This window comes from Neoarius graeffei, chromosome 1 (assembly GCF_027579695.1).
Source record: "Neoarius graeffei isolate fNeoGra1 chromosome 1, fNeoGra1.pri, whole genome shotgun sequence".
NCBI classification, from domain to species: domain Eukaryota; kingdom Metazoa; phylum Chordata; class Actinopteri; order Siluriformes; family Ariidae; genus Neoarius; species Neoarius graeffei.
This window is the reverse complement of record NC_083569.1, coordinates 64,402,107-64,421,885: the sequence shown is the minus strand read 5'-3', so window position 1 is coordinate 64,421,885 and position 19,779 is coordinate 64,402,107. Positions and strand designations below refer to the sequence as shown.

General features: G+C 46.2%; 1 protein-coding gene across 1 annotated transcript in view; it reads left to right on the top strand.

Annotated features, from left to right (window-relative positions):
* Window positions 1-19,779, top strand: part of plaa (phospholipase A2-activating protein) — a 38,810-nt gene that overhangs the window by 15,828 nt on the left and 3,203 nt on the right. Inside the window, exons 3-11 of the mRNA XM_060915610.1 lie at window positions 8,447-8,547; window positions 8,676-8,796; window positions 12,659-12,826; window positions 14,254-14,389; window positions 14,554-14,723; window positions 14,941-15,092; window positions 16,385-16,604; window positions 16,745-16,810; window positions 17,332-17,403. Coding sequence (XP_060771593.1) covers window positions 8,447-8,547; window positions 8,676-8,796; window positions 12,659-12,826; window positions 14,254-14,389; window positions 14,554-14,723; window positions 14,941-15,092; window positions 16,385-16,604; window positions 16,745-16,810; window positions 17,332-17,403 — 1,206 coding nt within the window. The remainder of the gene's footprint in view (window positions 1-8,446; window positions 8,548-8,675; window positions 8,797-12,658; window positions 12,827-14,253; window positions 14,390-14,553; window positions 14,724-14,940; window positions 15,093-16,384; window positions 16,605-16,744; window positions 16,811-17,331; window positions 17,404-19,779) is intronic.

Here is a 19,779-nt window from a genome sequence, read left to right as displayed (position 1 = left end):
GATGCCGCGCGGCTTACGCCCATACAATAATTCAAACGGGGAGAACCCCGTGGAGGCTTGGGGGACCTCTCGCACTGCAAACAACAAGGGTTCGAGCCACTTATCCCAGTTACGTGCGTCCTTACTTACGAATTTTTTGATAATATTCTTGAGGGTGCGGTTGAACCGTTCGACTAAACCGTCCGTCTGTGGGTGATACACGCTGGTGCGGATCGGCTTAATACCCAGTAGCCCATACAGTTCGGCCAGTGTTCGTGACATAAACGAGGTGCCTTGGTCAGTCAGAATCTCTTTCGGGATTCCGACCCGGGAGATGACGTGGAAGAGGGCCTCTGCAATACTACGTGCGGAGATATTGCGAAGAGGCACCGCTTCCGGGTATCGCGTTGCATAGTCCACCAGAACCAATATAAAGCGGTACCCTCGTGTTGACCGATCTAATGGCCCGACGAGATCCATCCCAATTCTTTCAAACGGGGTCTCAATTAGTGGTAGGGGGTGCAAGGGCGCTTTTGGAATGGCCGCTGGATTTACTAACTGGCATTCGCGGCATGCCGTACACCACTTACGGACGTCGCCGTGAGTCCCCGGCCAATAGAATCGGGCCATTATCCGGGCGAGTGTTTTATCCTGCCCGAGGTGTCCCGCCATGGGATTAAAGTGAGCCGCCTGGAATACCAATTCCCGGCGGCTCTTTGGAATTAACAACTGGGTGACACGCTCCTTCGTCTGAGTGTCCTGCGTCACTCGGTATAACCTATCCTTTAAAATGGAAAAATAGGGGAAGGTCGGGGTGGCGTTCGGCTGGAGCGTTTGACCATCGATTACTCTCACTTGGTCAAACGCGTGTCGCAGAGTTTCGTCTCGCGATTGTTCCAGTGGGAAATCCGCGAGGGATTCCCCAATAGAAAGAGGAGGGGCCGGGGGCTCCTCACTCTGTCGCGGAGATGACGTAGACGGCTCTGCGACCGCAGCTCCAGCCAAAACGACACCGGGACACCCCCCCGCTAACCGGCAGGACCCACTCTTTACTAGGTGTGCCATCAGCCCCCGGAATCCCGGCCAATCAGTCCCCAAGATTAAAGAGTGGGTAAGGCGAGGATTAACCGCCACCTTTACTATGGATTTGTCCCCTCTGAAATGTATGTGGACCGACACCAACGGGTAGCAGTGAACATCCCCGTGCACACACAACACCTTCACCCCTTGTGCTCCCCCCAATGCCTCGTCTTGCACCAGGCTTTGGCGGATCGAGGTCTGGTTGCAACCCGAATCCACCAACGCCTGATATGTCGCCCCTTGTACACTTACCGGTATGCGATACGCTCCGGCCTGATCGAGGGCAGCCTCTGGAGCGTCGGGGATCCGCACCACCGCCCCCACCTCCATCACGGCACACTGTTGCTGCAGGTGGCCCGGTTCCCCGCAGCGCCAGCAAACCGGCCCGGGCCTCCCCTCTGCAGCTGTGGTTTGAGGGTCACTCACCTGAGGGGGGGGAGAGACAGACACAGAAGGGAGAAACGGGAGGGCACCACGGGTGCGGCGGGCCGGCTGGGGTGGAGCCGGCCCCTGCCTCCGTGGTGGAGGAATGGGGCGAGGACGAGACACGGGAGGAGGGGGGAGAGAGAGAGAGAGAGAGAGAGAAGAGGAGAGAGAAGATGACATCCGTTGTCCTACCGCCGGGACAGCCGCCAGATGATCCTCCGCCAGTCCTACGGCCTGATCCAGCGACGCCGGGCGGTGGCACTGGACCCACTCCGTGGTTCCGGCGGGTAGGCGGGCGATGAACTGTTTCAGCGCCACCTGGTCGATGATCCCCTCGGCGTCGCGATCTTCGGCCCTCAGCCACCGCCAGCAGGCGTCCCGGAGCTGCTGGCCGAACGCGAATGGGCTGCCGACTTCCTCCATTCGCAGCGCGCGGAAGCGCTGGCACTGCTGCTCCGGCGTGCGCCCCACGCGCTGGAGGACAGCCCAGTGAAGGTCGGCGTAGGCCAGCCGGTGGTCGGCGGGGAGCTGTAGTGCGGCTAACTGCGCCTCTCCCGTCAGGAGGGGGAGGAGGCGCGCCGCGCGCTGCTCCATCGGCCACCCCGAGGCTTCGGCGACCTGTTCGAACAACGCGATGAACGCCTCGGGGTCGTCCTGCGGGCCCATCTTAGTCAAGGTGATGGGAGATGGGCCCGCAGCCGGGGCGCTGGTGGACCCCGCCGACGCGAGGAGGCGCCGGAACGCCTCTCGGTCTTCCTGTTGAGCCAGCACCAGGGCTTCGAAGCGGCGCTCCTGCTCCTTCCGGAGCGTGACGAGTGCCTGGTGCTGGCTCTGCTGAGCCGTGGCGAGGGCGTGGACCAAGTCCGCGAACGGGGAGGATTCCATGGGGCTGCAGGACAGGTGCTCCACTTTTCCCAGGTTTCGGCACCACTGTGACAGTTCCGTTGAGTGGGTGGAGCACAGAGGACGGCAGGACAGAGATCAGGTTTGCGTACAGGCTTTATTGCCACACTTTTCAGTCTAACAATAACTTTTCCCTAATAGAGAGAGACACACACGCACACACAGCATCTCGTCCGGGGATGAGCCTCCCTCTGCTCTCACTCTCCCTCCTTAAATAGCGTGCGGTTTACTGGGGAGAACACACACAAAACACAGGTTAATCACACTCAGGTGAAGCGATTCTGCCACTTACCTTCCCCAACTCCGCCCTCCTGTCACAGACCGGCGCTTGACCACGCCCCCGCTGCCACACCCTACTATATACAATTCTCCTACAACGGCTGCGGCTACAAGCTCTCCCTACCTGTGCACGGTTTTTGTTTTTTTATGTGTATTTTTGCGTGTTGTTCGTCTGTATCGGACTTCAATATCCACTACAACCGTATGGACTTGCTGGACATTGGTTTCCAGCAGAAAATGACGGTTTGTAGCGATTTCCATCGCATGCACAACATTCCGGACGAGATAGCGAGACCAGCGGGGTCTCCATGGATTGTTATCGGAAGCAAAGCGAAGGAGGCGGCGTCGGGAGCGGAAGCAAAAGCGAGGCTGCAATTACCTTATTCTATTCTATAATCGGCTGGTCAGTGCTATACTCAATAGTGTCTTACCCATCCAATGAGGATTGTTATTTTCTTGTTTACAAGATGCCACATCTGAGTCGCTGACAAATCCTGAATTTCTGTAAAGATAACTGTCCAGAGATTTATAAGCATGCAGTGCTTCACCACTGAACAGCGAGGGAAAGTTAATGAGGTAATTATACATGTCTGGGTATTCCACCTCTGGCAGTTCAAAATCCACGGACACGGTCGTGAAAACTCCGTCCGGTAAACCATAAGGGTCACTAATCTGTAGATCGTTTATTTTAGACATATATCTAGTTATCTGTTCATTAGAAAAATGAGCCGTGTAGTCCGTCGGTTGAAATTGATCCATTCTGTACACGAGTGCAGCAGTATTCAGCGGTGTTTTTTACCGACAAGATGGTGGCTGTTAACTTTCCAGTCACGTGACTGCAAGATCTCTATAGATCCACATCTCTTGCCCTGGGGAGAAGGGGGGTGGGAGAAAGAGAGAAAGACAAAGAGCACAGCGAGAGAGAAAAAAAAACAAAACACAAAGCACATAAAGAACCCCTAATGTGACATGTAACCCCAATTGCTGGCCTCTCCCCAACTGAGATGCTGCACCCTCCCTCCCTCCTAAGCCATTATGAAGAAACCTGTTCAACGTCTTACCTATCGGGACTGAGGCCCCATAAGAACCTTATGTACCAACAATTTAGCTTAACAGCTGTAACATTTCAAGTCAAGGAGACCTGTTCAGTGTGTGCGCGCAGTAGTGTCTGTATTCATATCTATGAATGTGTGTGTGTGCGCCCGTATGTCTGTGAAGTTGATAATGTATGAATGTGCCTGAGTTTGTGCAACTGAAAATAAAAATGTGCGTCTAGGTATTACAGTATGAAAGCTCACAAACTAGCCACTTATTAGCGGGTTGACCCCATGTCATATTACCCCGTAAAACAATATTGTAAAGAATATTATCCATCCCTGGTGATCCCAAACAATCATTAGTCAAGAAAACAATATCGGCAACTGTATTTATGAGCCAATTCAGTGTCACTGTTATCAGCCTTGGCATTCACAAGGGGTAAAGCAAACTGTACTGTATGACATTATATACACTACCGTTCAAAAGTTTGGGGTCACTTTTTGAAATGTCCTTATTTTTGAAAGAAAATCACTGTTCTTTTCAATGAAGATCACTTTAAACTAATCAGAAATCCACTCTATACATTGCTAATGTGCTAAATGACTATTCTAGCTGCAAATGTGTGGTTTTTGGTGCAATATCTCCATAGGTGTATAGAGGCCCATTTCCAGCAACTCTCACTCCAGTGTTCTAATGGTACAATGTGTTTGCTCATTGCCTCAGAAGGCTAATGGAGGATTAGAAAACCCTTGTACAATCATGTTAGCACAGCTGAAAACAGTTGAGCTCTTTAGAGAAGCTATAAAACTGACCTTCCTTTGAGCAGATTGAGTTTCTGGAGCATCACATTTGTGGGGTCGATTAAATGCTCAAAATGGCCAGAAAAATGTCTTGACTATATTTTCTATTCATTTTACAACTTATGGTGGGAAATAAAAGTGTGACTTTTCATGGAAAACACTAAATTGTCTGGGTGACCCCAAACTTTTGAACGGTAGTGTATATACACACCAGTTGGGGTCAATTATGTGGGATTTTAAAAAAAAAAAAAAAACTAGCTAACATGTAATCATGTTTACTGAAAAAGTAAAATGTCTCTACTATCAGCATCAGGGGCTTAAGGGTTGTTTTACAATCAGGGTACAAAGTTTGTGTCACAGGGGTCCAAAATTCAAATTGATTCAAACTGGTTCTTGTACCAGTTTTTAAGTGAAGGACAAGTTAAAGAACAGATTTCAGGTAATTTTTTGATGTGTGTATGGTAGTTTTGTGTAATCTGCTATAAGATAAAGAAAAGTAGCAAAAATGTTATCAAAGACTCCTTGTCAAAAAATAGCTGATAGAAATAAAATTCCAACAGTTAAGAAATTTAGTAGTCCATAACATTCACCTAATGTTATAGCATGTTCATGAACTATTTAGGTTTTTTTTCTAAGTAAATTAAGTGTAGCTTTAAGCAGGGCTGGGAGAAACAAATGAAGTGATTCTCGGAGAGGACTTTTTTTGACACAATTCCATACTAATTTGATCAAAATAGTCTGAAAACTTACTGGCATTCAACATGAAAACTTAACTATGTTTCCAATGATATGGAACCAAATATGTGTTTTATGGTATAAAGAATGATTTAAGTGCATCCCTTTTGGAGCTACCTGTGGTCAAAAAAGCACTTTTTCTAAATGACACGAGTAATTTTGCTAAATATGACATATATTGCCATACATTCACCAAAAATAACGTTATCACCAAATTTTTTTTGCATGGTAAATAGAGCTATCACAGGGCTACAATAAACAACCAAGTTTATTTAGTCAAGCCTTTTGATATTGAAGATAATAAGTGTTAAATGTGATTTTTAGCTTGCGTACCCGGGCGGCATGGTGGCGCAGTGGTTAGCGCTGTCACCTCACAGCAAGAAGGTCCGGGTTTGAGCCCCGTGGCCGGCGAGGGCCTTTCTGTGTGGAGTTTGCATGTTCTCCCCGTGTCCGCGTGGGTTTCCTCCGGGTGCTCCGGTTTCCCCCACAGTCCAAAGACATGCAGGTTAGGTTAACTGGTGACTCTAAATTGACCGTAGGTGTGAATGTGAGTGTGAATGGTTGTCTGTGTCTGTGTCAGCCCTGTGATGACCTGGCGACTTGTCCAGGGTGTACCCCGCCTTTCGCCCGTAGTCAGCTGGGATAGGCTCCAGCTTGCCTGCGACCCTGCAGAACAGGATAAAGCGGCTAGAGATAATGAGATGAGATGAGCTTGCGTACCCTGATTGTAAAACAACCCTTATATGAGAAGAAGTAAAACATGGCACTGTTTGTGCATTACCATCCACAACTTCACAAATAAAGTACTCTTTACTTAACAACCAGACCTTCACTTACTGTCCAATTAGAACAACACTGTAAAGGAAATTATCTTATTGAATAGTTTGATGGCAGAAGAGGAATCGATAACAACAACAATGTTTCTTAAATAATTTCGATGACTTTCCTGTCAGCCATACCTGCTTTTTACCTCCGATCGCCATGGCAATCTCAGCATAGAGTGGCGAAAGTGTCTGATTTCTGTCGAAATTATGTGCCCGTTGAGAGTTCTTTTACAAATGCTTCAGCTTTGACTGGATCCGTGAAGCTTCTCTGCACTCCATCCCGCGTTGTAATCCTCAGCTTAGCTGGGTACCACATCCCGTATTTTACGCCCTCACAATGTTGCAGAAGTTGTCTCACCTACTTGAATGCAGCCCGCTGCCGTGCCACTGACTGTGTATCATCAGGAAAAATCCGAATCCTGTCACTGTGTTCGGAGATGAGATTTTGTGCCGCAAGTGATTGATTTACGCAGGATCGCTTCTTTTTCCTGGTAATAGTGACACTTGACCACAGGCTCTTGGTTGCTGCCCTTCATCCGGAGCTTGTTGGAGAGTGCGGTGTGCTCTGTCTAAGACAAGTGGTTTATCCAGCTTCAGTGCTTTCTGTAGTATTCCAGCGACAAATGTAGTTGGGCAGGTGCCCTCTTCACGTCTTTCTTTGATACCGAAAATGTGTAAATTGCATCTCTGTGATCTTGCCTCTAAGGCCCAATCCCAATTCTAATTTCTACCCCTACCCCTCCCCCTTCCCCTCCGCCTTCCCCTTGGCCCTTCCCCTTGAAACTGAGCTACAAGGGATAGGGCTTGAAATTCAACCCTTACGTATTGGGATAGCCCTTCAACGATCGCATACGTCATCGCGTACCTCCGTCAGCGTTTACGTTAGCAAAACGCAACCAAATGCGTCATTGGCTGCGACCAGCCGCTACAGTCAGAGCCAGAACCAGAAATCTCTGCTGGCAGGGTGTGATTTGTTAACTAACACCACTGAATGGGATATCTTTGGCGCTTCGTGCACCACATCCGACAGAATGAGGTGTCAGAACACTCATGTAAACAATAAAAGCGAGAATAACAGAACAAAACGTACGCAGTAAAGCAACCGAAAACAATACTCACTCCCAAAGCTTTTTAGCAGCAGCTTGGATTTCAGAAATCGCTGCTCATTCTCAGCTCGAAAGCGAATCAAGCGGCGTGTTTCCTCTGGATAACAACTTAAAACACGTAAATAATGGAGAAAATACATTTATGACAATCTTTCGCCGCGGGAACCGCCATCTTTCTGAAATCCGCATGAAATCTTGTTGAAATCCGCATGGCATTGTGGGAAATCACTCAAACCCCTTCGTTCGGAGTCAGCTCCAGGAAAATCTCCGTTTGGAGGGGTACAGAAGCCCTACCCCTTCCCCTACCCCTCCGCGTTAACTGGGATTGGGATACCCCTACTCCTTCACGTGAACGCGCAAAATGGAGGGGAAGGGCCAAGGGGTTGGTCCAAGGGGTGAAATGGGATTCGGCCTAAGTCCTCGGTTTTTTGCCATGAGACTCGCCACTTCTTTCCTCAGCTGGGACACCTGTTGCTCCAGTTCAGTGATGGTGTCCGAGTGATTGTTGGCCGCAACTTCCAAGCTAGCGGTGCTCTGCTCCAGAGCGTTAGCCCTAGCGTTAGCATGCTCAATGGCCGTTTTCATTTCATCTTTAACAGTGCTTATTTGCTTGCATATTTTGGCGTTCTGAGTCTCCGCTTTCTCGTCTATTTTTGCCAGCCTTCAAAGACGTAATAGCGTTGAGTATAGCTGATTGACCAGGGTCCGTGCTCTCTGCATGCTCTGGGGCCTTAGCACCGCTCCTCAGATCCGGCATCTTGTTTCGTCGACAAGCCGTAACAAAATTGAATAAAAACTCACGTTTTCACCGTCTTTCGAGCTACAGTCTGCTTATACCAAACTCAATCTGTCATAAACGTGTGGGTTAGGCTGCTTGACATAAATAAAGGTTAATATGGGGGAGCTCAGAGACGCGCGTCTACATCTCTCCGAGGCCCAACCGGAAACCTTGTTTGAGATAAAATACTGCAGCTTCCAGGAACACGCACTTACTAGCAGCTCAATACATTGAGGGATTGTCCACCTCCCTGTTCATACACTCGCATCAGTTAGAGATTTTAATCAACCCCAGGAAGCTGTCTGATGCAGAAGGTCACCTAAAATGTGAGATTATTTTAGAGAGTAGACAAGCTGTTGGGGAAATGGAGAGTAGAGTAGAGACACCAAGACCATATTCTTCAACAGACCACCATGAAAAAAAAAAAATCTATAAAACTCTTTATACACCAGACCATAACATCTTGTTGATGACACACATGGATTGTACTGTCCGCAGTGTGTGCGATCTCAGCTGGGAAGTTCGGGACGTTGCTGAGTGGCTCATGGGACACAACGGCCAAAGTCTGGCTTAGTGACAAGTGTATGATGACTTTACAGGTAAGCTCATGTTGAGATCTTCACTTGCATTGTGTAGTGTAAAAGATGAAAAGGGTCATGAACTCAAATGCTATCGATACTGTAATATGTACTCACACACATTGATTGATTATCTTGCTTGATGGCAGGGCCACACAGCAGCGGTGTGGGCGGTTGTCATTTTGCCAGAGCAGGGTCTTATGCTCACAGGATCCGCTGACAAAACTATTAAACTCTGGAAAGCAGGCCGTTGTGAGAGAACATACTCAGGTGAGCCTTATTCATTTCTTTATGTACAATGAAGTTTTTTTTTTTTTTCCCTAAATTAATTTAGTGTGTTTACCTGACTGATATCTAAGGAAGAAACCATGACTGAGAATGCTGTTCGAGGCAAATAATCAACAGTTTGGTGGAGTGATGCAGTCCGATATGAAGCAGAGTTGCTTTTACCACCAGGAAGTTTATTATTTTCTGATAACCGCAATTTTACAGTGGGGTTTTTCCAATTAATAAACAATATGCCATGGTTTTTAACCGTTTATAGCTCCATTTAACGCTGTGGAATGTCTGCAAGATAAGTTAGTAGCTATTATAACGGCTATAAACAGCCACTCCTTCAACAAACAATAATTTTGAAATGACTGATTTGCATTTGTCTAATTTGCCCAGATAGATCTGTACTGACACAGTGAAGCTGAGATGTATGTACAAATTACATGACTGGTGTGACACCAATCTAAATTGGAGCTTGTCTGTGTCTATTACCAAGTTTTAGCTATTACATCACTTAGGTTGATTCAAAGTCATCGGCAGGGAGGGAACTGTTTGGAGAAATACGACAAACGAAATAAAAAGTAATCAGCCCCAGAATTATTTAAACTTAGACTCCCAGCTAACACTTCACTAGGAACACCTGGACTCCTACTCATTCATGCAGTCATCTAATCACTCCTCACTGTGGTGGCAGCGTGTTGCATAAAATCATCCAGATGCAGGTCAGCAGCTTCAGGTAATGTTCACTTCAACCATCAGAATGGGGAAAATTGTGATCTCCGTGATTTTGACTGTTGGTGTGAGACAAACTGGTTTGAGTATTACTATAACTGCTGATCTCCTGGGATTTTCACACACAACACTTGCTAGAGATTGCTCAGAATGGTGCAGTAAAGAAAAAAAAAAACATCCACTGAGCAGCAGTTCTGTAGATGGAAACGCCTTGTTGATGAGAGAGGGCAATGGAGAACAGCTAGGCTGGTTTGGAGTTGACCGAAAGGCTGCATCAACTTCAATAAGCACTTTGTACCATTTGTGGTGAGCAGGAAAGCATCTCAAAACGCTTTCATAACATGTTGAACCTTGAGGCAGTTGGGTTCCACTTCTGTCAGCCAAGATCAGAAAGCTGAATCCGAATCCAGTAGAACACCTTAGGGATATGGAGGAGATTTACAGCATGAAAGTGCACCTGAAAAATCTGCAGGAATTGTGTGATGCAATCATGTCAACATGGACCAGAATCTCAAAGGAATGTTTGCAAAATCTTGTGGAATCTATGCACAGAAGAATTGAGGCTGGCTCAAAAAAAAAAATGGATAGTTGAAGATGGTGGGGTCAGAATTTGGTGCCATGAATCCATGGACTCAACCTGCCTTGTGTCAACAGTCCAGGCTGGTGGGGCGTCGTGGCTCAGGTGGCTAAGGTGCCGTACCATAAATCCGGGGACCCGGGTTCGATTCCGACCTGAGGTCATTTCCCGATCCCTCCCCGTCTCTCTCTCCCGCTCATTTCCTGTCCTGTCTCTACACTGTCCTATCCAATAAAGGTGAAAAAAGCCAAAAAAAAATCTCATCTCATTATCTGTAGCCGCTTTATCCTGTTCTACAGGGTCGCAGGCAAGCTGGAGCCTATCCCAGCTGACTACGGGCGAAAGGCGGGGTACACCCTGGACAAGTCGCCAGGTCATCACAGGGCTGACACATAGACACAGACAACCATTCACACTCCCATTCACACCTACGGTCAATTTAGAGTCACCAGTTAACCTAACCTGCATGTCTTTGGACTGTGGGGGAAACCGGAGCACCCGGAGGAAACCCACGCGGACACGGGGAGAACATGCAAACTCCACACAGAAAGGCCCTCGCCGGCCACGGGGCTCGAACCCGGACCTTCTTGCTGTGAGGCGACAGCGCTAACCACTACACCACTGTGCCGCCCGCCCAAAAAAAAAAGAAAACAGTCCAGGCTGGTGGGGGTGGTGTAATGGTGTGGGGGAATAATTTTCTTGGCACACTTTGGGCCCGTTAATACCAACCAATTATCGTGTAAATTCCACAGCCAATTTGAGTATTGTTGCTGACTGTGTGCATCCCTTCATGGCAACAATTTACCATCTCCGTGTTGTTCAGTGACCTTCATAGTCACCGATTCTGAATCCAGTAGAGCCCCTTTGGAATGTGGTGCAACAGGAGATTTGTAGCATGAAAGCACACCTTAAAAAAAAAAAAATGCAGGAATTGCATGATGCAGTCATCTCAACATGGACCAGAATCTCAAAGGAATGTTCCCAAAATCTTGTGGAATTCATGCAAAGAAGAATTGGGTCTGTTTTGACAGCAAAGAGAGGCTGTACTCAGAATTGGTATAGTGTTCCGAATAAAGTACTCAGTGAGGGTGTATACCGTATATACACACTATATTGCCAAAAGTATTCGCTCACCTGCCTTGACTCGCATATGAGCTTAAGTGACATCCCATTCCTAATCCATAGGGTTCAATATGACGTCGGTCCAACCTTTGCAGCTAGAACAGCTTCAACTCTTCTGCGAAGGCTGTCCACAAGGTTTAGGAGTGTGTTTATGGGAATTTTTAACCATTCTTCCAGAAGCGCGTTTGTGAGGTCACGCACTGATGTTGGACGAGAGGGCCTGGCTCTCAGTCTCCGCTCTAATTCATCCCAAAGGTGTTCTATCGGGTTGAGGTCAAGACTCTGTGCAGGCCAGTCAAGTTCATCCACACCAGACTCTGTCATCCATGTCTTTATGGACCTTGCTTTGTGCACTGGTGCACAGTCATGTTGGAAGAGGAAGGGGCCAGCTCCAAACTGTAAAAACAGTCTGCATGCCTAGGTGCTTGATTTTATACACCTGTGGCCATGGAAGTGATTGGAACACCTGATTCCGATAATTTGGATGGGTGAGCAAATACTTTTGGCAATATAGTGTATAATACACAGTCACAGATACTGTGTGTGTGTGTATAAAATGTACTGGATTGAAAATGCAGGACTTGATGGTAACCTAAGGGGTGTTCACACGGCACATATTTGCATCGATGCTGCACTGATGTATTTTGTTGTGATATATCATATCTTAGACCAGTGTAAATTTTGTGGAGCGTTCACACGTCACAACCCTGCTTACTAGAGAGAAGCGTGTTAGCACCGGTGCAGCCCCACTTGCGTTCACAGGGCAGTTTTTGCGACCGTGCTTTACGATAGTAATAATGCGGAAATGAAACATGCGCATGCGTGAAAATGTACTTCCTTTTCCTGGTTGTCATGGCATCACCAAGCACCGGGAAAACAACATGGATGAAGACACCAGTGTTGCCAGATACTGCTGACGTTTTCCAGCCCAAAATATGTTCAAATCCACCAAAATGCACTTAAAACCGCCCAATCTGGCAACACTGGAAGACACGCAGTTCTGTTGTTGTTGATATTCGCCATTTTGGAAGCGCAAAATACCAGGATGCAAATTATGCAATGCCCGTATGTAATCAACTCTCCTCACGCGTAGCGAGTCTACCCCTGTAGCGTTCAGACGTCCCATTTTATATCGGTGCTGCCCCGCAAACTAGCATTTACTCCAGAGTAAATTTCTTAAACCACCTCCCGAGCAGGGTTAGATTTGCACCGGTTTAAGCAGCTTTCAGGGGCTACACCGGTATAACTTTGTACCGTGTGAACGCTCTACCGGGGCAGCCCCGGTGCTACACTGGAGTAAAAGTTGCCGTGTGAACGCCCCTCTATTCATGTCCATTACAAGTAGGGCTTTAAAATGAGTTTTTAGTGGGGGGGTTGACAGTTCACCACTAGAGGTCAGTAATGCCAAGTCTGCGTTTTGTGTTGTAGGTCATGAGGACTGTGTCAGAGGACTCGCTGTACTGAACAACCTGGAGTTTTTCTCCTGTAGCAATGATGCCAGCATCAGACGATGGATGGTGACAGGAGAATGTGTTCAAGTCTATTACAGTCACACCAACTACATCTACAGCTTGGCTGTCTTCCCTAATGGACAAGGTGCAGATGCAGGGCATTTAAAACAGGGATCTCATTCATTAGTTATAACATGAATTAACAAATGAGAAGGGAAGGATGTAGTGTGACCTCTATAGCCATATGCACTCTCGTTTGGGAAAACAAGCAAACTTTCAAGGTAGTATTCATGAGTGATCATCATGAGGTCTGGATGTGCTACCATGACTTCATGAGGCCACCAGTGTTGGAGTCGAGTCACTAAACCTAGAGTCTTGAGTCCCCAGTGTTCAAGTCCAAGTCATTAAAGAAAATTTCAAGATGAGTCGAGTCTGAGAACAAGACTCCACCCGCACCATTTGACGCTGTCCGTTGCTGCCTTTATGTGAAAGCATCTCTGCTACTGTGCTGGACTAACATTACTGCTCGACTGCCCCGTTTTAGTGAACAGGCTACAGATAAAGAGCTTCATTGCTCACAAGCCCCGCCCACTATCAACAGGGCAATGAACATGAGAGGGTTAACACTAGCTAGTTCATCGCTCAGCAAGCCCCGCTATCAACGGAGCAATGAACATAGCGTGCCACTTCCTTCTCTGGGTGGAGTCTTGCCAAATGACGAGTGAAGTTCGAGGTCGTCCCCGTTGTCTCCTCGATAGTTCTTCTACATATGGAACACAGCAGTGCATTTTTTTTTTTTTTTCGCACTGCACGAGCAGACAATCCTAGGGGCTTCTCTCCAGGCATTTTAGCGCCATTAATGTTAGTTTGTTCCTGAACATGACGTATGAACAGGTGAATGTGCGTTCTCTTGCACAAAATTAGTATAAAAATTAATGTAGATATAAATAGCTTATCACATCACATCACATTATCTCTAGCCGCTTTATCCTTCTACAGGGTCGCAGGCAAGCTGGAGCCTATCCCAGCTGACTACGGGCGAAAGGCGGGGTACACCCTGGACAAGTCGCCAGGTCATCACAGGGCTGACACATAGACACAGACAACCATTCACACTCACATTCACACCTACGGTCAATTTAGAGCCACCAGTTAACCTAACCTGCATGTCTTTGGACTGTGGGGGAAACCGGAGCACCCGGAGGAAACCCACGCGGACACGGGGAGAACATGCAAACTCCGCACAGAAAGGCCCTCGCCGGCCACGGGGCTCGAACCCAGGACCTTCTTGCTGTGAGGCGACAGCGCTAACCACTACACCACCGTGCCGCCCATAAATAGCTTATGCCAAATTATTATGGTATGTTACAAAAAAATAAAGGAAAAAATCTGAGTCCTCGTCTCCAATTTACGAGTTAATGCACGAGTCCAAGTCAAGTTAGGAGTCCTTAAAATTAGGGCACGAGTCGGACTCGAGTACTACAAGCCTGGAGGCCACAATAAAAAATTTTTTTACACGAAAGTACTTTTAATGTCATACACAAATTGCATATTATTTTCTTTCTCTGTTAGATTTCATAAGCACAGGAGAGGACAGAACAGTCCGTATCTGGAAAAACGGTGAATGCGCTCAGACCATTCGTCTGCCTGCCCAGTCAGTCTGGTGCTGCTGTGTGCTGCCAAACGGAGACATTGTTATAGGGGCAAGGTATCATCAACGCTCACTGATTAAATTAAATTACTTTATTTATTTTTTTATTATTACCCAAATTGTGCTTGCATACGTGAAACTAATTTCAGATGACTATATTGACAAGGTGGTTTAGTTTTGCAGATTAGTGGACATAAATAACAGAGGTTTGTTATCCACAGCGACGGCGTGATCCGAGTGTTTACTGAGAGCGAGGAACGTGTAGCCAGTGCTCAGGATCTGCAAGCGTTCGAGGAAGAGCTCTCCAAAGCCACTATTGACCCCAAGACTGGAGACCTGGGAGACATCAAGATAGAGGAGTTACCAGGCCGAGAGCATTTAATCGAGCCAGGTGATCAGACCCAAACCTGTTTCTGTGGTAATTACTTGGGAGGTTTCTTAGATCTCATAATTATTAATGAAAATGTGCCAGGCACTCGATCAGTCTGCCAGTTTAGACTGACCTCCCTGTGTCTCCCATAGACATGTGCCAGAAACACAACCAGTAACAAAGCTGAAGGAATGAAGGTAGAATTAAAGGTGTGTGTGTGTGTGTGTGTGTTTTTTAGGGAATCGAGATGGACAGACACGGCTCATAAAGGAAGGCGGTAAGGTCGAGGCGTACCAGTGGAGCACGAGTGACCGCCGCTGGATGAAGATTGGAGACGTGGTGGGCGGATCCTCCAGCCAGAGCTCCAAGAGCGTAATGTATGAGGGCAAGGTAGGAAACCGTACGTTAATATCATTAGTACTGTGTAAACATCATGAGCTCATATGGAGAAAAAAAATTTATGGGTTTTTCCAGAGATTTATAATACAAACGTTATTTGGTTGATGAATTCTGTAAAAGGATTTTCCTGAGGCTAGTCTTTAACATTGGAGAATAAATTTGTGAATGGATCCCCCCCCCAAGATTTAAAAGGGTAGCTTTATTGCCGGGCGGCACGGTGGTGTAGTGGTTAGCGCTGTCGCCTCACAGCAAGAAGGTCCGGGTTCGAGCCCCGTGGCCGGTGAGGGCCTTTCTGTGTGGAGTTTGCATGTTCTCCCCGTGTCCGCGTGGGTTTCCTCCGGGTGCTCCGGTTTCCCCCAAAGACATGCAGGTTAGGTTAACTGGTGACTCTAAATTGACCGTAGGTGTGAATGTGAGTGTGAATGGTTGTCTGTGTCTATGTGTGAGCTCTGTGATGACCTGGCGACTTGTCCAGGGTGTACCCCGCCTTTCGCCCGTAGTCAGCTGGGATAGGCTCCAGCTTGCCTGCGACCCTGTAGAACAGGATAAAGCGGCTACAGATAATGAGATGAATGAGCTTTATTGCCAGAACTCAGATTTTGCAGTCACTGATGAATTTGTATTAAGCTTACAAGAACATTTATTATTAAGTTTCAGATATGTTAAGCATGCTTTACACTTTTTGTCCAAATGCAGTTCTGGTTATTAAACTTTACAGCTGAGAATACATACCATGTGTGGTTATGGGTTATGTGGAATGCAATATTATTTAACTGTATGTGAAATCGGCGGCACAGTGGTGTAGTGGTTAGCGCTGTCGCCTCACAGCAAGAAGGTCCGGGTTCGAGCCCCGGGGCCGGCGAGGGCCTTTCTGTGTGGAGTTTGCATGTTCTCCCCGTGTCCGCGTGGGTTTCCTCCGGGTGCTCCGGTTTCCCCCACAGTCCAAAGACATGCAGGTTAGGCTAATTGGCAAACATCAATTAACTAATAGGCTAAAAGCATGCTAATTTTTTGGTGACTCTAAATTGAGCGTAGGTGTGAATGTGAGTGTGAATGGTTGTCTGTGTCTATGTGTCAGCCCTGTGATGACCTGGCGACTTGTCCAGGGTGTACCCCGCCTTTCGCCCGTAATCAGCTGGGATAGGCTCCAGCTCGCCTGCGACCCTGTAGAACAGGATAAAGCGGCTACAGATAATGGATGGATGGATGTGAAATCACAGAATGAATCAGTGTAACACGGTTATCACCAATCTTTCTCACTGTTACTCTCCCTCCTCTTTCAGGAGTATGATTTTGTTTTCACCATTGATGTAAATGAGGGTGGGCCCTCCATGAAGCTGCCCTATAACATGAGCGATGATCCCTGGCTGGCAGCACATAACTTTCTGCAGAAGAATGATCTGAACCCCCTGTTCCTGGACCAGGTGGCTAACTTCATCATCGAGAACACCAAGGGACACACGCTAGGACCAGCACCAGCCACCAATGTTGATCCATTTACAGGCAAGCTGCCCACTGTCATTGCTTCTCTCTTACACTGGTACTGATTCCAAGTGGAATCATCCCAAAAGCTTTTTAAGAGTATACATGTTTCACGTTGATTTAAATTCAATCTTTGTCTCATGCCACACCTTTTCCTCTAGGTGCAGGACGTTATATTCCAGGGTCAGCAGACCCAAGACAAGGCTTTGGAACAGACCCCTTCACAGGTAGCTCTATATACAGTAGGACAGCACTGTAACCAATACCCATTTTAAGAAGCTAAAAAAAAATTCTATGGTCAAAATTAAGCAGACATGGGGGCGTTGTGGCTCAGGTGGATAAGGCGCCACACCATAAATCCGGGGACCCAGGTTCGATTCCGACCTGAGGTCATTTCCCGATCCCTCCCCGTCTCTTTCTCTCCTGCTCATTTCCTGTCTCTACACACTGTCCTATCCAATAAAGGTGAAAAAAGCCCAAAAAATATCTTTAAAAAAAAATTAAGCAGACATAACTCTTTATTAAGCTGGGATTACTGCTGATTGTCAAGCTCTGAAACAGCAGAGACTGAAATGAGTAAGGAATAAGGATGGGATGGTGTGATGCGAGTTTACATGAGGGGGAGGGTCATTGCCACCCTGAAGTTTATTATTTTCACAGATCCTCTGTCCCTTTTCAGATCAGCTCATTTTATCTGTATGTCGTATCTCTAATTTATAGCAATAAATACTATAAAATGTCTTTGTAGGTGCTGGGCGATACATACCAGGATCAGGACCTGCACCTACAGCGTCTACAGGTGTGGCTGATCCTTTCACAGGTAGGACAAGATCACACACTGTATGCTCCGTAGGTCGCGTTAACCGACAATTGTCCGTCATTGACGGATTTTTTTTTTAGCTATGACGGAAAAATCTGAAGGCCGTCGGTCATTTTGACGGATGTTTACCGTTACCATTACCAATAACAATAACAGCCTAATAATAACAATAATAAAACATAATGAAACACACAATTGAAATGATTGGCAAGTTGTGGCAGAGTTTTCTTACATACAGTAGACATAGTCTTCACTGCCGTCACTTTCAATCTGAGCCGACGTTGCGGCAGTCTTGATGTTCAGTGCATAGGCTGCTCATGTATACACTGTAGCCACTGCGCAAGGCTGTTCCCCCCATCGCGCTCCTGACCGCGCTAGGACTTTTCGAACCACTAGCACAGTGAGATGGATTAATGTTTCCCTTCTCTGCAGAAGACACGTCATTTTTGCTATTAAAAAAAGAGATGCATTGGGTTGTTTGTGTCGTTTCCCTGCCTGTACGTCTTAATGCAATAGCGCTCGTTTAGGCTAGTTGTTTTCTTGTTTTTAAAATGAAACAAATGTCGATTTATTGTATTCTTCCCCAGCAAGCTTAGGAAGCTTAGGAACATCACTGCTCGAATATCTGCTAAACTATCATTTTAATGAGAGCACGGGTAGACAAACTAACATTTAAACATAACTTCGTTTTATTTAAGACCTTCCGTGTCAGCCCACTACGGGTCACCGCGGGGTGCAGCTGCACCACTGGTGCAGAAAGACCGCATGCTGCAGGATTTCCTCCCTATGAAGAGAGTACTAGCAGGGTCGGGAAATCCAACTTTCAGAGGCTCTTGCCGGCTTCTGATCACTTCCCTGGGAGAAATGTTTCCCGACTTCAGAACTCTGGCTGAAGTGGCGCTGGTTATTCCAGTCTCCAGTGTCGCAGCAGAGCGCGGGTTCAGCCTTCAGAATAAAATTAAAACGTCAACGAGAAGTCGTCTGTCCGAGGCAAAGACGCAAAATTTAATGACAGTTGCCTCAGCAGCAGTCTCCATTGACGACTTTGATTATGCACAAGCGAGCTCCCAATTTAAATCCATGCGGGCCAGAAGGAAGGTTTGAGCTCACGCAAACAGGTCAAATTAGATTGTCACTTAAACCGTTGTAGAGCAATTCCAGCGTTATGGATGTGACACTTGAACTCAAAATGGCAACAAATGACCCAGTGCATGTTTTATTGTCTCCCAGTATTTAAACAGGTGTTGCATATTTTAAGGCTGTACCATACTGGAGAAGTGATAGAACAAGAACAATTCCCATAGTACATCTAGGGCATGCCAGAAAATGCCAATAAAAGATGCGTTATGGATGTGACAGAAAAAGTATCACTTTTCTTGGGTGACTGTACATTTTTATCAAACTCTGTGAAGTTGTAAACCTAATGTCGAAATGGAGATATCCATTTGATAGAGGGGTCCAAGGTGAATATTAAAAAAATCTTTGTTTAAAATATTTTATATTTCATGCAGAGTTTCGGAAGGAAAAGTCAGCATTATGGATGTGACGAAATTCCGTTATGGATGTGACGCGTCTGAAATAGACATGGCATATGTTTAGAAAATCAGCAATTTAACCACCATAACCCTTTGAAAAACTCTCTAAATATCAGCTAAAACTATCAAAGTTCTTAAATAATATTTAGGATGGCTATTGTTTTGCTGTTTTGTGGATTTTAGCATACATTTCTGTGGCTTGTGGCAATAATATAGAATTGTACATGATCAAAGTTGATTTTAGCTTGGGTTTTACATTATAAGAAAGAAAGACTGACAGTGACATATTAGGTTGGTTACAAATTGGTTCAACTTATTCACATCTGTAAAATACAGGCCTAGGTGATATCTCTGGGAGTGGTTTTGATGTATTACATGTTGCTTTATTTTTGCATGGTGAGGTTGACATTTACATGGAATTGCCCTGTAGTGGACTGTTCATATTTTAACTGCAATTGTCTTGCTACGTTGTAAAATAACATTGTTCATATGCCCGTTAAGGCACAACAGCCGCAATGTTTTTAGCGGAGGGAAAATGGGTTCACAAGTGACCGAACGTCAGAATCTCTGTTCATCTTTTTGCATCATAAATACATAAATAAATGATTAAATAATACAAGCTTGTTCTGTGAATTAATTTTTAAATGAAAATGAGTCCATGAAAACACAAGTTATTAAATATATAGCATTTATAGCCTATGTACATTGTCATTTAAAATAAAATGACAGATAATAATGGACAATGACGGAATTTTTACGACCCTGTCCGTCAAAATGACGGACAATGAAAAAGTCTAACGCAACCACTGGTATGTGCAGACACCTTTTTATACACACACTA